This window comes from Cyclopterus lumpus, chromosome 15, assembly GCF_009769545.1.
Source record: "Cyclopterus lumpus isolate fCycLum1 chromosome 15, fCycLum1.pri, whole genome shotgun sequence".
Lineage (NCBI taxonomy): Eukaryota > Metazoa > Chordata > Actinopteri > Perciformes > Cyclopteridae > Cyclopterus > Cyclopterus lumpus.
The window spans coordinates 23,816,872-23,831,807 of NC_046980.1; the positions used below are offsets into that span (position 1 = coordinate 23,816,872).

The 14,936-nt window shown below is 45.0% G+C and overlaps 1 protein-coding gene across 1 annotated transcript in view; it reads right to left on the bottom strand.

The window, feature by feature from the left end:
* Positions 1-10,999, bottom strand: part of si:ch211-250c4.3 (uncharacterized protein LOC100535981 homolog) — a 33,282-nt gene extending 22,283 nt beyond the window's left edge. Inside the window, exons 1-2 of the mRNA XM_034552176.1 lie at positions 10,879-10,999; positions 1,785-2,584 (exon numbers count right to left, since the gene is read on the bottom strand). Coding sequence (XP_034408067.1) covers positions 1,785-2,584; positions 10,879-10,957 — 879 coding nt within the window. The 5' untranslated portion in view covers positions 10,958-10,999. The remainder of the gene's footprint in view (positions 1-1,784; positions 2,585-10,878) is intronic.
* Between the last annotated feature and the right edge of the window lie 3,937 nt (positions 11,000-14,936).

The window sequence follows — 14,936 nt, forward strand, 5'->3', positions numbered from 1 at the left end:
AACAGGTTCATAACTACTAAGTTCTGACATCAGTCAGAAGCTGTGCGTTGCAGCACAGCTGGACTGCAGAGCCCCACGGATGAATCAGTCATTAATAGGGAATTACATGTTATTGCTCATAGTTCTTATTGAACCAAAACTAAGGCATTGTATAGCAAAACATGTTAATGGTATGTGATTAGTTATGATTAGTTATATTAGTAGAATTCCTCTGTCAAACTTAATCTGTAGGAGCCTTTGACGGAGAGGAATGTCTTTAGTCCTTGTTTTGTTTTTGCACTGAAAAGCACTTAACATGTTTAATTCATTTCAATGTTTTATCATATTGTAACAATATTATGAATAGTTGTTTTAAATCTTGTATTCTATATGTATTCACTAGTGCTCCTATTGCTGAGCTAGCTTGTGTTCTTGTCCAGCAGCAGCAAGTTTGTGGTGGTCAGGAATTACATTCTGTACACATGACATCTATTCATCTGCCCATCCGGGGAGAGGGATCCTCCTCTGTTGCTCTCCTGAAGGTTTCTTCCCTTTTTTCCCTGTCAAAGGTTATTTTTGGGGAGTTGTTCCTGATCCGATGTGAGGTCAAAGGTCAGGGATGTCGTATGTGTACAGATTGTAAAGCCCTCTGAGGCATTTGTAATTTGTGATATTGGGCTATACAAAATAAACTGAATTGAATTGAACATTTCCTGATGATTAAAGATTATTTGTCTTCCATCAGAAAGACTCAGGGCTAGACCAAAAGCCTCAGTGGCTAAAGCCAGATGCTGACGATGTCACTGTCTATCGCTGTGGCTGCAACCAACTGAATACTAACAGCTGTTACCAAACTAACACTCCTGCAGTCAGACGGCATCACAGCGTGTAGAGAACTACGGTGGCCTCCAGTGTTTGGTTTGTCCATTCTGGGCTACTGTAGAAACATGATGGACTCTGTGGAAGAGGATTCTTTCCCTCTGTAGATATGAAGGGCTCAACAAAAACACAAGCATTCAGGTCACTATACACTAATGAAAACATTGTGAATATGGTACTCCATTTATGTCAATAGATCCACTGAAATTCTACATTCTGGCCCTTTAAAATGTGTTTTTGTACATTTAGAGCATTTTGTGTGAAATTAGATTTGCAAATGTTTGAGCATAACATTTTTGGAGAAAACATTTTCTAGACCATAAGGAGACTTCGCTCGGCTTCTGCCAATCGGCTTGTAGCTCCTTCACTTCGAGCTAAACACTCAACAAAGTCACGACTGTTTGCTGTGCTGGCTCCTCATTGGTGGAACGAGCTCCCCATTGACATCAGGACAGCAGGAAGTCTCTACATCTTCCGTCGCAAACTAAAAACACATCTTTTTCAACTATACCTTGAATAGGGAAGGTAGAGCCGTAGTAGCACTTTAGTAGAACTTAAATGTCTCTTACCGATAGCACTTTGTTGTTTAGCACTTTAGTAGCACTTAAATGGCACTTACTGATAGTACTCTGTAGTTTAACGTTATTGAATAAATTGTACTTGCTTGATTCTTGTTGTTTTGAGTTTGGACTCATGGTTTAATGCACTTATTGTAAGTCGCTTTGGATAAAAGCGTCAGCTAAATGACATGTCATGTAATGTAATGAGACAAATAACTTGCCAGACTGGTTATAACACCTGTCCTATCTTGCCTGGGAACAAGGGAGGAAGGTCCCCAAGGAAGAGCTGGAGGATGTGGGCTAGGGAGAAGGACATCTATGCGCTCTGCCGGCGCCCATAAAGAACATCGATGGATGGATTCTTACCTCACTCAGCCTGCAGCATTCGTCCATGTACTCCTCCAGGCTGTCACTGGTGTCACTCCTCCTTATCGGCTCTGGCTCAAAGTCAGTGGCCGTCATGTCATCGCAACCTCCTTCTAAGCAGGTCCTTTCAATCACAGCACAGTTTACCTCCAGCTGTCCAGACATCATGTCCTCATCTCCATCAGGGCTGACTCCTGTAGCCCGGCACTGGTCCCCATCCACATCCTCACCTATGTACAGTTCCACACCCACAGCTGAACTAAGTTCCTCTGAGTGTATGAAGACATTATCCAGAGTATCCACTGCTGTACTCTGACTATCACCCACTGAGTCCTGTGCCTGTTTGATCTCAGAGCTCTGTGCATATGTGACTTGTTCATCAGGCACAGTGGAAGGGTCCGAGTTCAGGTTGCAGGAGTTGCAGGAGGACTCCCGACTGTGGAGCATGAAGCTCTGCTCAGAGCCTGTCTGGGTGGACGGAGAGTTAGCGCCACTGGGCAGCTCCACTCCAGAGTCCTCCGACTCAAACTTGTACAACCTCGTGAGCTGAGAGTCGGAGAAAATGACAGACAGGTAGTCTGAGCCAGACTCCATCTGAAGCTGCCCGGACTTGTCATCAAGATGGGAATTCCCTTCAGAAGCTTTGGTGGGATCCGAGATGTCCTGCTCTGAAACCGAGACCGTTGAGATGGTGGAGGCCGAGTCGTCGGCCGTCAGGAGCTTCTCGTGGAAGTTACTGAAGAGCTTCATTTTGGTCAGAACAACCTCACTGTCCAGGACCGCATCTCTGTCTCCTTTCCCTGTTCAACAGACAAGAACATATAGATTTTAGAAGCCCCATCTCAACAGGTCCCTCAGTAATATGTAGTTTGTAATTGTAAAGTATTTTCTGATCTGGTGCCTTTATTGGCAGGACGACATTGACTGGACATTGAAAGGGTTTTTGATACCAGCGATGGTTAAGGTTTGGTTAGGTTGAGGCTCAGAGGAAGACTTGGTTTGGGTTGAACTATCTACTTGATTAAAGTGAGTGGGCATTCATCGTATTGGTTAAGATTTGCAAAGTATTTTGGTCGGAGATGAAAGAAACCAGCATTGACTGTCGGTATAAAACATGAGAAAAACATCATTTGTGTCCCACCGTGCGTTGACCCTACGGCCGCGATAGGGCTTTCCTTCATTATTGGGCCTTTGCTGAAGGACTGACGCAGCTGTTCTTCATACCTGGGCCGCCAGTTTGTTTTCACACAGTGTGAAATGTCTCTGATATGCCTCAAAGGAAATGAAAGACCTTGAAATACTTGAGGTTAAGCCAACGTGTAGCTTAGGGCTACCAAATAGCCAAATGATATAATACCTGGCGGATGTACAACTATAATTAATTTTCAGAATAAAATAAAAGACCGTAGAAGCACAGGTATTTAAACCATTCTGCCAGCATCAATTGGTTAATTCTGGACTGGATCCAGTCTTTTGACTATGAATGGATCATATGCACCATCACAAAAGGAGAGACACGACTGGATGCTTGAAGATGTTTCCGTAATCCTGCATTATATAACTCAAATACCACAGGGCCATACAATGTGCCAGTGTGCCCCACCTGTCCAGCTTTGATCTGAAGCTCCAGTTAAGACCATTACACGAAGCAGTCGTATGTGTCCTCTCCTCTTTCTCACTGTGGGACATTTGATATGACTCTGTCAATCAAATGGACATTTACCTTCTAACCATTGCAGAGAAAGGATATGGAGAATGCCTGATTAAGCTCAGGGGTTGTTATGGTTGTTAAGTCAAATGCCTGAAGTAAAACTGCAGCTAAGCAGCATTTTGGGATATAATTCCAGAGTTGTGTATCACACCTCGACAATAATGGAGCTCGGGCGACTTCCTGCCGCATGAATTGGAGATCTTGCCGAGGCAAATATGAGATTAAAAGTTCTTTGAAGTGGTAAATCCGATGCTTTTATCCTCTCTGAGGGGAACGCTGGGGGAGGGAGTCCTTGGAGGGGATTTCTTTCCAAAGCATGTTGTGAGAATCTGAATGAAAGTGGAGGACTTTGGTGTATTGATAATAGGCTCAGCAAAAGCAAAAGCAGTGTTTTGTGGTTTGGATGATCCAAAAGGGGATGTTGTGATTGTGAAGGCTGAATGATGAATGATGCACTAGTGATTAGTTAAAAACAGGATGTTAGCTGATTGGAGCTGATTGGGTTTTCAACTTCGACTGGAACGGACTCACGAAATGAAAAATATCTTTAAACTAGGTTCATACAAAACAATGCAATATTTTCTTTTGATTAAGTATTAAATTGGTGAAAATAAAGGAAGCTTATGTTTTTATACAGAACATTTAGCTCACAAAGCTCCCAAAACAGCAACACACCCACATTTATGTTGCCATGTTGATGGAGCGCTTTCCTGGAAATGAACTGTTTTTGTAACCCCGGTGTTGAAAAGGAGCAGCTCTGCCAACACACTGATAATACGATGTTTGGTCCTCAGCCTCTAAACCAGGTCTCTTCCTGTGGAACTGAGTCTGGGATTCAACACAAAAACAAAGAGCGCGGACGTGTTTTAAGTCCTTATTTTGTGCTCGTTTGGTCAGAATGTTGCAAACTCAACTCCTTCAAAGACGAATGAACAGCACAAACAAAGAATGTGCACATTAGCATCAGTTCTTCATTCAAATGACACATTTACCTGCTTTATGAGGACAGAATGTCCACGAGGGATTCTTTGAGTATTTTTTAAAGCCCAACACTACAATATTTCCCTAACTTTAACAGACTTGTTTACATCCATGATTCATAATCAGAGTAAAGACAGTTTTGGAAGACACTGATAGATGATGTATGACATTGACTCTGTTGTGATGTGGTGAGCTCTTGTTCTTCTTTTTAGAAAGTTCAACTCCCAAATTAACTTCTCTTCTACAAATTAATTTCCTGTTATTGCCAAAAGCTGCAAAAAAATAGAAGAATGCGTACACCCATTTATTTGGTATGCTCAGCAGGTCACCTCTGATGCGTATTGTTTTTCTCCCTGACCTCACTGTACTGAGTGAAACCCATTGTGTGGTAACCTACATCAGTGTTGACTGTCTCTTGAGCAATACCTCTGACCAGAGTGGGAAGTCTAATGAGTGACCAGCAATGCAAAACAATGGTCATGAAATGAATCCATGGCATTATCTATTCATAAAAACATTGATCTGCTTGACTTGTATTCCTGATGTTTCTCATGCAGACAGAGGATTAGCTCACAGAGGCAAATTAATCATTCATTATTACCAACCACAAACTGTCCAATTTACTGTGAACAATGTTCCTAAATTGAGTAAGCTATAATCATATATGTATGTAACATCCATTTTAATATAAAGCCCCCTTTCTTGTGATGTGTTGCCCCTTGTTGTCACATTGTGTTCATTTGAGTTGTGACCTCTGTAAAAAGAACAATATAAATACATTGTTCTTACTTTTACTTACTTACAGATGACCACTTCTTTGACATGAATACGTACTTTTGGATTTAGCAAAAAAGAGCATCACCAATGCACCACATGATTGAAATGAACTAAAGGAGGCGTCTCTCAACATTTGACTGTACTCTGACAGGACTGTAAACAGAGGGGAGATAGAAAGACGTAACACCCGTGTCCGGTCTCCGGCAGCAGCTCCTGGTCCTCTCATAATTGGCTGTATGTATACATGACATGTCAGAGTGTAGTCAGTGTGTAATCAGTCAGGAGAGCTGCTGAGGTTCACGCCCACCAACCCAGAGGGTCACGGGCAGCATGCTAACACGTGCTACATTAGCTGTACTGGAGGAAGGCATGGAGAGCAAATGAACCGCTTTACTCAGATAGGTTTAGTATTTTCTAAATAAGGTCAACCTGAATAGAAAGAAGTAATGCAGCAATATGTGATGATTTAATAGCCGTGTAGTTACCGAGGTGCCATTAAAACACCAGTGAGATGTACTCCTGTCTGAGTGGCGCCGTATGGTATTCAGCTCATCCCTGAGCCCAGCGTACAATAACTACACAGCAAGCCTTATTATGTTAACAATATTGGCATAAAACATTCTCAAAAGGCACCAAAAGCACAGAGAGGTTAAGTTTAGTGACTCAAATTAGGTGACACTAAGCAGAACCCTTTTTCTTTTTACGTAACTTTAAGCCTTAATATAATCTAAACCTATTGTCTTAGTTTAGAGACCCAAGCCGTGTTGTAGCAGGCTGAAAACATGATTATTTCTGCTGTGAAGGCATTATAACGTGGAGGTCTGTGGGCATTGAAGAGATGGAGAGCCTCAGGTGGATATTTGAGCAACTGCAGCTTCATTGTTTTGGGTGAATCCTGTCGGGACCTTTCTGGCTGCTTCATTCAGGGTTCAGCCTGAGTGCCGTGGTCTGTTGGCCCAGACATGGGATGTTAAACTGTCCTACACAAACACAGTTCCTAGCAAACAGATCTTATTGGGTCACTGTATTGAAGGCATTGTGTTCTCTAACCCCGGAAGCTTCCTTAACAACCTGAGGACTGGACTCTCCTGGAACAAAGAAATCAAACAGTGACTCACGGGGCGGAATCTCAATAACGCAACAAGACATTGGACCGGACCTTTCCAGGAATATGAATGAACCGAGGAACGTTGGAGCAAGATACTGAACAAGAGAATGTAGGTCGAGCAGATAAGATTGTTCCCATCAAACAATCACTTGTTTCAGAACGTTGTCTCTCAACAGGAAGAGTAAAGTAGGCAGTAAGACCAAATGTGGTGTCGCCGTGTCATCTTTTCTCAATAAACAGAAGGAGACGATCTATTTTCAGCTGCTGAACAGTATTTATTTCCAAGAAATGTGAAAATTGTAAAAACATAACAGATGGGAATGTGCACGTTTTGAAATGATGAAATGAGGCTGAATCAGAGCAGATTGCTTCCCTGTGAATCAAACATCAGACGTTGGTTCTCATGTGGTTCTCAGTGCCGTCCTGACCCTGAATCACCAGCATCATCCAGCCAAATCAACTGTAATCCCACTTCTTGCTATTGTGAATCAATCCGCTCTCAGCAACCAGCGTCAGCCGGACAGGTGTCGGCCCCGGAACCAGCTGTTCTCATCCCTCAACAACACAAACATCTATCCTGTAATTGTCCCCACCGGCTGACTCAGAGCATTTCCAGTCTCTGTGCTTTGACTAAGAACCCCAACATATGATTACAGAGGGCCGGCCCCCCTTCCCCCACCCATCTTAAAGCCTCTTTTCTGTCTAAAAACGTCCTGCAGACATTTCCCATCACGCTCATTTCACCTTCCAGGTGCTGCGAGCATTGTCAATCAAGGGAATTCCTTACCTTCCTTAAGTCAGAGGCTTCAGGACTAAGGGGTTAAGTGGTTGCCCTGTTGGCCTCTCTAATGGACACCTTGAGAACAAAGCTGTAAGCTGCCTGAAGGCTAGAGGGAAACAGCGCCCACATCCAGGGGCTACCAAACAGCACCGAGCTCCAGACAAACCCCTCCTCTCTGATCCAAGCAATGCTATATTTGCTACCAATAGAATAACACACTCGTCTGTCAGTGGATGCAGTGCATTGTGGTTAGGTGCCGGGTTTTGTCCGGAAAGAAGAATTTGTTGCATAAAAAAGAAAATATCTCTCGTTCTGCAGCATCAATTTTGGTACTTTTTTATCATACACAAATTCAGCTACACTTCTGAGCAGACCCGCCCCGTTCCAGATGAGCTTTCTGGGGCCCAGCTGCTAGGGGGAGCCCATGGGGGCTCTCAATACTCAGGTCCATCCTGAATATGGGTAATGGCTTTTAAATGAGTCCTTCTGTTGGATGCTGGGAGGTCGTGTGCTCTCAATACGCATGTTCCATAGGGCCCGGGGAGAAAAAGTGACCACGAGCTAACCAGTGGGGCACGCTCACATGCACTAGCATGCACGCTCACATGCACTAGCATGCACGCTCACATGCACTAGCATGCACGCTCACATGCACTAACATGCACGCTCACGTGCACTAACATGCACTAGCATGCACGCTCACATGCGCTAACATGCACTAGCATGCACTAAACAACACTGGGACATGAGATATTAATGAGTCATGGAACTATTTCTTTTAAGAGGAGTGTTTGTGACCTTATTTACAGCTCATGTATCAAGAGAAGTACACAACCCTCTGTTATCGGGGGGTCGAGGCTTCTCCCTTTCAACGCAGGACGCAGCAGCTCCAGAAGCTCTCGGGCTAAACGGCCTCTCAGCTTCTGAGCACAAGAGGCCATAAACAGGCTGTGACGCGGCGGTTATTTTTACAGCCCAGGTGGATTATGGGTATGCCAGGCTCCTGTTAGAGACTGACCACTGGTGTGCTCGGGCTGCAGATAAGAGGCTTTGAGTAGAGGCGTTACCGAGTGGTCCGTTTGGGGAGGATCGGCATGAGTGTTTATTTGTGTGCTTCTTCAAATCTTTTTGGGTTGCTTAATAATGAGGATCCAAAAATATAATCTTGAAACTCCAACGTTGTAAGTGAAAAGATTCAGGTAGCGTGTTCTTTTCACCTTTTTCCAGTAAAGTCCATGTTCTGGTTCTTGTACTGAAAGGTTCTGGAGCCCTTTGAGGAGTTTAAAGCAGACGTGTGATGAGGTGGGACATACCACTGCACCCCCACAGACTATCACCACCCTCTGGACTCGTTGCTCAACACGTGGCCCAGCTGGGATGCCTGCTCTGGTTTCCACCTCTCTCTTGACCGTGGCGTCATCAACCTTAAGGATAATACCCAGACTCCCTGTTTATCATCGCTAACGCCCCCCCCCCCCCAACTCAGAAACCGTTAAGATAAGGCAAGAATGTGCAGGAGCACTGTAACTCAAGTCAAATCTCCTTCGACTAATTTCCTCTGACAGTTTCTTGTTTGACTTCCCATCCCTCCTGAACACTGTGTAGCCACAACACGCTCCAGGTGCGTTCACATGGAGCGTACAGGGGCTTCATTTGGTTCATGTGAAAAACATATTCAGAAATGCAAGGAATTATGGGTACATGGGGACGTGTGAACATATCCAGCAGTTCCACATGCCAGCCAGCTTAGCCAGTGACCCTGTACTAACTCTGATCTACGGCGGTCGTGAAGGAGGTCCGGTCACGTAGTATCAAGAGCAATAAAGAGGGGAATGCTAAATGGACTCTATGCGCTGTCATGCTACATGTCATCAATGCATCAGGACTAAGTGACCTAGTAGAGAGTCAGAGTGTGAGAATGTGTTGCATAACACATGATTAGTGGTGTGATACTCCAATTAAAGCTGTGCATTCAAAACCTTAATGAAGGAATGTATTCAAATAAAAGTACTGACTGATGATTAATATGCTATGATAAAGTCATCATAGTTTGAGTTACACTCTCTCTCGTCGTGTCCCACTCAGATGGACATGTTGTTGACAGATAAACATTGATTCAATAAGGGATGTGAGGCATAGCAAACCAAAGCAAACACCTTTGACCTTGGAGCAGATGCCTGACCCCTCCATGTGTACCATTGGATGAAACCTACTCTGTGTCACACATGACATAAGTACTACTTTACTCCCCTCAATTCATAACCTCTGAATATCTGACAATAGCTCTCTCTGTTGTAATTGTAATCTTACAGAATTCCACTGAGTATTCTGAATGTCAGGTATTATTCAGAGGGAGAGAGGTTCCATGTTTGAAACACAGCACGAGGTTCCAGAGGTTCTGGAGAACAAACAGTTCAGCTCCCACAGCCACACTGGTCTTCTTCTTCCTCCTCCGAGTAACACGGCAGACCATGTGACCGCTGTCAAGCAGAGCAACGCTTTACCCCAACAACAACAACAACAACAACAACAACAACAACAACACGGCCGGAGGATCTGCCACTCGGCAGGTGTGTCGTACCGTCGATGTCTGAAAGGCTCGTGGAATGCCGGAAGAGGAAGAGGGATGAGGAAGAGGGGTGAGGAAGAGGAAGAGGGGTGAGGAAGAGGAAGGGGGGTGAGGAAGAGGAAGAGGGGTGAGGAAGAGGAAGAGGAAGTGGGGTGAGGAAGAGGAAGGGGGGTGAGGAAGAGGAAGAGGGGTGAGGAAGAGGAAGTGGGGTGAGGAAGAGGAAGGGGGTGAGGAAGAGGAAGAGGGGTGAGGAAGAGGAAGTGGGGTGAGGAAGAGGAAGGGGGGTGAGGAAGAGGAAGGGGTGAGGAAGAGGAAGTGTGGTGAGGAAGAGGAAGAGGGGTGAGGAAGAGGAAGAGGGATAAGGAAGAGGAAGGGGGTGAGGAAGAGGGATGAGGAAGAGGAAGCGGGTGAGGAAGAGGAAGAGGGATGAGGAAGAGGACTCTCGCTGTGGTGTCGCGTTGCTTTTGGATTTGAGAGTTCACCAACTCAACGCACATTAACCAATAACTTCATCTGTTTTGTTCTGCTGCCTCCAAATGCCCCAAAACAATGAATGCATCTTTACACAATGATGAATCACACTACCAGAATTATTATATTAAAGCTATTAGCTTTACAAACAAGGCTTCTTTAATGCAGCAGTAACACGACACATGGATACGGAGCTCCAGCTTCCCTGGCTGAATGTCTCCTGATGGAGGTCTACGGAGGGTTCTGTGTTGGTGGGGGGGCCACCAGGCCAGACGCAACATTTACAAGCCCCACATTAAAGTCCTGTCTTTCAGTGAACACGTTTTATGACGAGGTGCCAGAGAAGATGAAGACGTTGGTAGTAAAAGTTCCCCCTGAATGTTTATAGCCCTTAAGAAGAACAAGTGAATTGGCTGAGAACCCAATGAAATGTTCATTAAACAGACTCATACGATGGAGCTGCAGACCCACCAGTGTCCCCGTAGACCCACAGCGAAGTCACTTCTGAAGGCTTTTCCACCAATAAACACCCTGTGGCTGAAATGACTGCTGCATTCCTCCTCCCAGGAGGCTGGTGGGAGGGTTAGACAACACATACTGCTGTGGGAAGACAGGTGACCGTACCTTTCCTCCTCACAGGAGGCTGGTGGGAGGGTTAGACAACACATACTGCTGTGGGAAGACAGGTGACCGTACCTTTCCTCCACGGAGCCAGGATGGAGAACGACTTCTGCCAGCTCATGACCAGCCCGGCCTTCTTCTTCTTCACGCTCATCTTCCCGTAACAATCCCCGAGGTCGAGGAGAATTCAAATGTGGTGAAGTTGCAGAAAGATGAAATCCCCCCCCCCACCCCCCCGCACCCTCCTTAGAGAGTCCTCGGCATGTTGCTCAAGAGGTTGCCTTGAAGTTCAGTTGAAAAGCTGTTCGGTGTGGAGGTCCTCGAGCGGGGTCATGATACCTGTAACTCCTCGCCTGCTGGACGGAGAGCGCTCTGTGTGAGTGTGTGAGGAGCTCCAGCTGAGAAAAGTTAAAGGGGGCTGGGCTCCACAGGAGGAGGAGGAGGAGGAGGAGCCGGCTAGAGAGAGAGAGGAGGAGGAGGAGGAGGAGGAGGAGGAGGAGCCGGCTAGAGAGAGAGAGGAGGAGCAAGGAAAAGTCTCCAGACGGACTGAGCTTTATAGCCTGAAGGCGAACAGGGAGCAACAAGAGGAAGTGCAAGAATGGGTTCAATGATACAGGGAATGGCCGGTGTAGGGTCGAACTAAAGCTGTGAGAAACACAACCATATTATACAGAGGACATGATTGACATTTTCATTGTTACTGTTAAATATGTCAAAAACAACCACACACGTTTTTCGAGAACACTTTGGGTTGAGTCATAGCATGTTGTCCTTAACAGTAAACATGTTGGACAACATCTCTACTGCCTCTTCAGGAGCTCTCGGCCACATGGCTGGTCTTCAGTGGGTGGAGTTGTTCAGTCAGAGCACACAAACCACTTATACAAATATGTTTTTAAGAAGGAAAAGCAGTCAGGTGATATGAGATTTACTTAGGTCTTAAAAGTGATCAATGATGTTCTAAAATGTCCCCGAGCCAATAAAGAAGAGCTGAAATAGATGTGCTCTCTGACTGAGCTAACATGTGTAAACTGTACACATTCAGAGATGTGTAGAGAGGAAATGAAATGATGTATGACAGTGTTCCACTGGATAGAATTAAACTGATCTTCAGGCTGATGTGAAGACACGGCGGTGCTTTCAACTAAACGCTAACATCAGCATCTAACATGCTCGTCATAATATTACTGTCAACTTTCTTGGGGATGAAAAAGAGGAAGAGCGCACACCGGCGTTGGAGAGTTGCTGTACAAGTACGACGAAAAATACCGTAGGATTTAATTATTTACCAGCGTTGGTAAATCATTAAATCTCTTTTTGCGGCAACGAGTGAGCAAATATTGTCCTTCACACTTGTATTCTTAGCTGAACATGTCATCGCGCTAACATTTGCTAATTAGCAGGAAATACAGAGATTATACAGTATTCTTAAAACTTGGTGGCAGGGGTTCAAAAGAAAAAAGCCATGAAGTCTTTCATTTCATATCAGACCATGTCCTCTTATAACTGACACCATTTTAAAGTTACGTGCTGTAGGTGTACATCATCTGAATTGAGGTTATTCTGAATTATATCAACCCAAATAATAACTTCATTCTAGGAGTTAAAACTGTTGGAAAGCTGAGATCCCTAGCAGAAATACAAACTGTCCTGAGCGTTGCTTTCTGTCTTCAGCAGGTGTCCGCGTAGGAGCCACAGAGCGACAGCATCACTGAAAGCATTGAGCAACGCTGTCTTTAATTAACTCTCACAAGCCAGGAAATACCAGAGTATGTATCAGATGATTTGACTTCACGACGGTGTCATTATTACTTCATTTTAGAAAAAAACAAACGTGAAAAAAAAAACTGCGTCAAACTGTGTGCCTGAACATTTGTCTTCCCCCAGCGGCCTGCACTTTATTTCTATTAGCAATGTTGTTTCAATATCACATTCCTTCCAAATATTGACGCTTTCCTGGATTTCCCCTCGCCTGGCCTTTTTGAAACATTATCACCTTGTTTTCACTTCACAAACTAGAAAAACAAAGCTGAGTTGTGGAATGCAGACACGCCCACATACGGCTCTCTACGACCAGTGTGAAGCTAACGGATCCTCCTTCTGCCCCGCCTGGTGGCCTGGTGATGTCAGTCGGCCTTCAGGTCCTGTACATGTGTGGAAAAGACAAGGAAACCTAGTGAAGAGTGAAGCTAGCTTACTTTAGACGAGAGTAATGTTAACACAGTAGCCTGTGTACTTTAGGCTCCGCCCACAGTAGCCTGTGTACTTTAGGCTCCGCCCACAGTAGCCTGTGTACTTTAGGCTCCACCCCACAGTAGCGTGTCTACTTTAGGCTCTGCCCACAGTAACCTGTGTACTGAAGGCTCCGCCCACAGTAGCCTGTGTACTGTAGGCTCCGCCCACAGTAGCCTGTGTACTGTAGGCTCCGCCCACAGTAGTCTGTGTACTTTAGGCTCCACCCCACAGTAGCCTGTGTACTTTAGGCTCCGCCCCACAGTAGCGTGTCTACTTTAGGCTCTGCCCACAGTAGCCTGTGTACTGAAGGCTCCGCCACACAGTAGCCTGTGTACTGTAGGCTCCGCCCACAGTAGCATGTGTACTTTAGGCTCCGCCCCACAGTAGCGTGTCTACTTTAGGCTCCGCCCCACAGTAGCGTGTCTACTTTAGGCTCCGCCCACAGTAGCGTGTCTACTTTAGGCTCTGCCCACAGTAGCCTGTGTACTGAAGGCTCCGCCACACAGTAGCCTGTGTACTGTAGGCTCCGCCCACAGTAGCATGTGTACTTTAGGCTCCGCCCCACAGTAGCGTGTCTACTTTAGGCTCCGCCCCACAGTAGCGTGTCTACTTTAGGCTCCGCCCACAGTAGCCTGTGTACTTTAGGCTCCGCCCCACAGTAGCGTGTCTACTTTAGGCTCCGCCCACAGTAGCCTGTGTACTGAAGGCTCCGCCCACAGTAGCCTGTGTACTGAAGGCTCCTCCCCTGCTTTCCTGACCCAGGGTCGCTACAACACAATTAATAAATAGCTTGAGTTAACGTCATTCGCTCCCACCATAAATTCATTAAAACCATTTTGAGAAACTGTTTTTATATTTTAAGTGTGATCTGCGGCGCTCGATCTCAAAGACATGAAGCAGTTTCTGTGTGAGTGCATGAACACAATGGTGGGTGGTGGAATTGGCTGTGATGCAGGGAGCAGCAGCACAAGTCTTGCCGAGGTCACCGGATCGGCCAGAGCCAGGGCTGCTTAACTCGGAACCTCCATTCCTAGCCACTTTTACTTGACTTCGATGGGAAAGGTCATGGGGTCAAGGAAAGGTGTAACAGAGAATTCACGAGGAGTTAGGAAAAGAGTCCTACTATGCTTTCACTAAACTACGTCATTATGATGCAAAGGCAGATGCCACTGACGGAGGTCTGCCATGGCGAAACTACAACAAAGAAGGACTACAAAAAGAAAAACACATCCCAACTAAATCTATTCTAGTGTTGCATGCAGGCTACATAAGAAGCTCCTTCGGTGAGAGGCCGGTGCACTCGTGGTGGAGAGAGACCAGAGGTCCTTTATCCTGCTGCTGTCTCAGTTAACAATCAGTAGAAACTGACAATTCAATCCAGCAATATCAATGAAACTGTTAAAAATCAACATTTCCTTTGTGTAATAATGTAGATTCAACCATTCGGTTAAATGTTGCTTTTTAGCATGACCCAGTTCCTAAACCATTTTACTCAGTTAGGAACCTTCCTAAGCAAAAAGGACGGCTCCGACAGGTCAGAGATGAAAAGGGATTGCTTGGGTGGGGGTATTCTTTATTTACTTAATTTATTGATTTACTTAATTTGATCTATTTGTGTATTTTTTCTTTTTTTTTTTATGTTTAATGGATTGTTTTCTGGATGCCTTCTTTTTAGCACTGTCATTGCATTCTCATATTATATTACATTAAACTGATGAGTACAGTGTTAATAAATAAGACAACACTACAGAAATAACTAAATTGTATTAAACTGCATCTCCTATTACAATGGGCACAAAACAATAGAAGTGATGTATATTGGACTGACAGTTAGTGGACAAATGTAAATTATTGAAGAAGAATGCCAGGAGCTCAACACAACTGTGAAATTGGACATT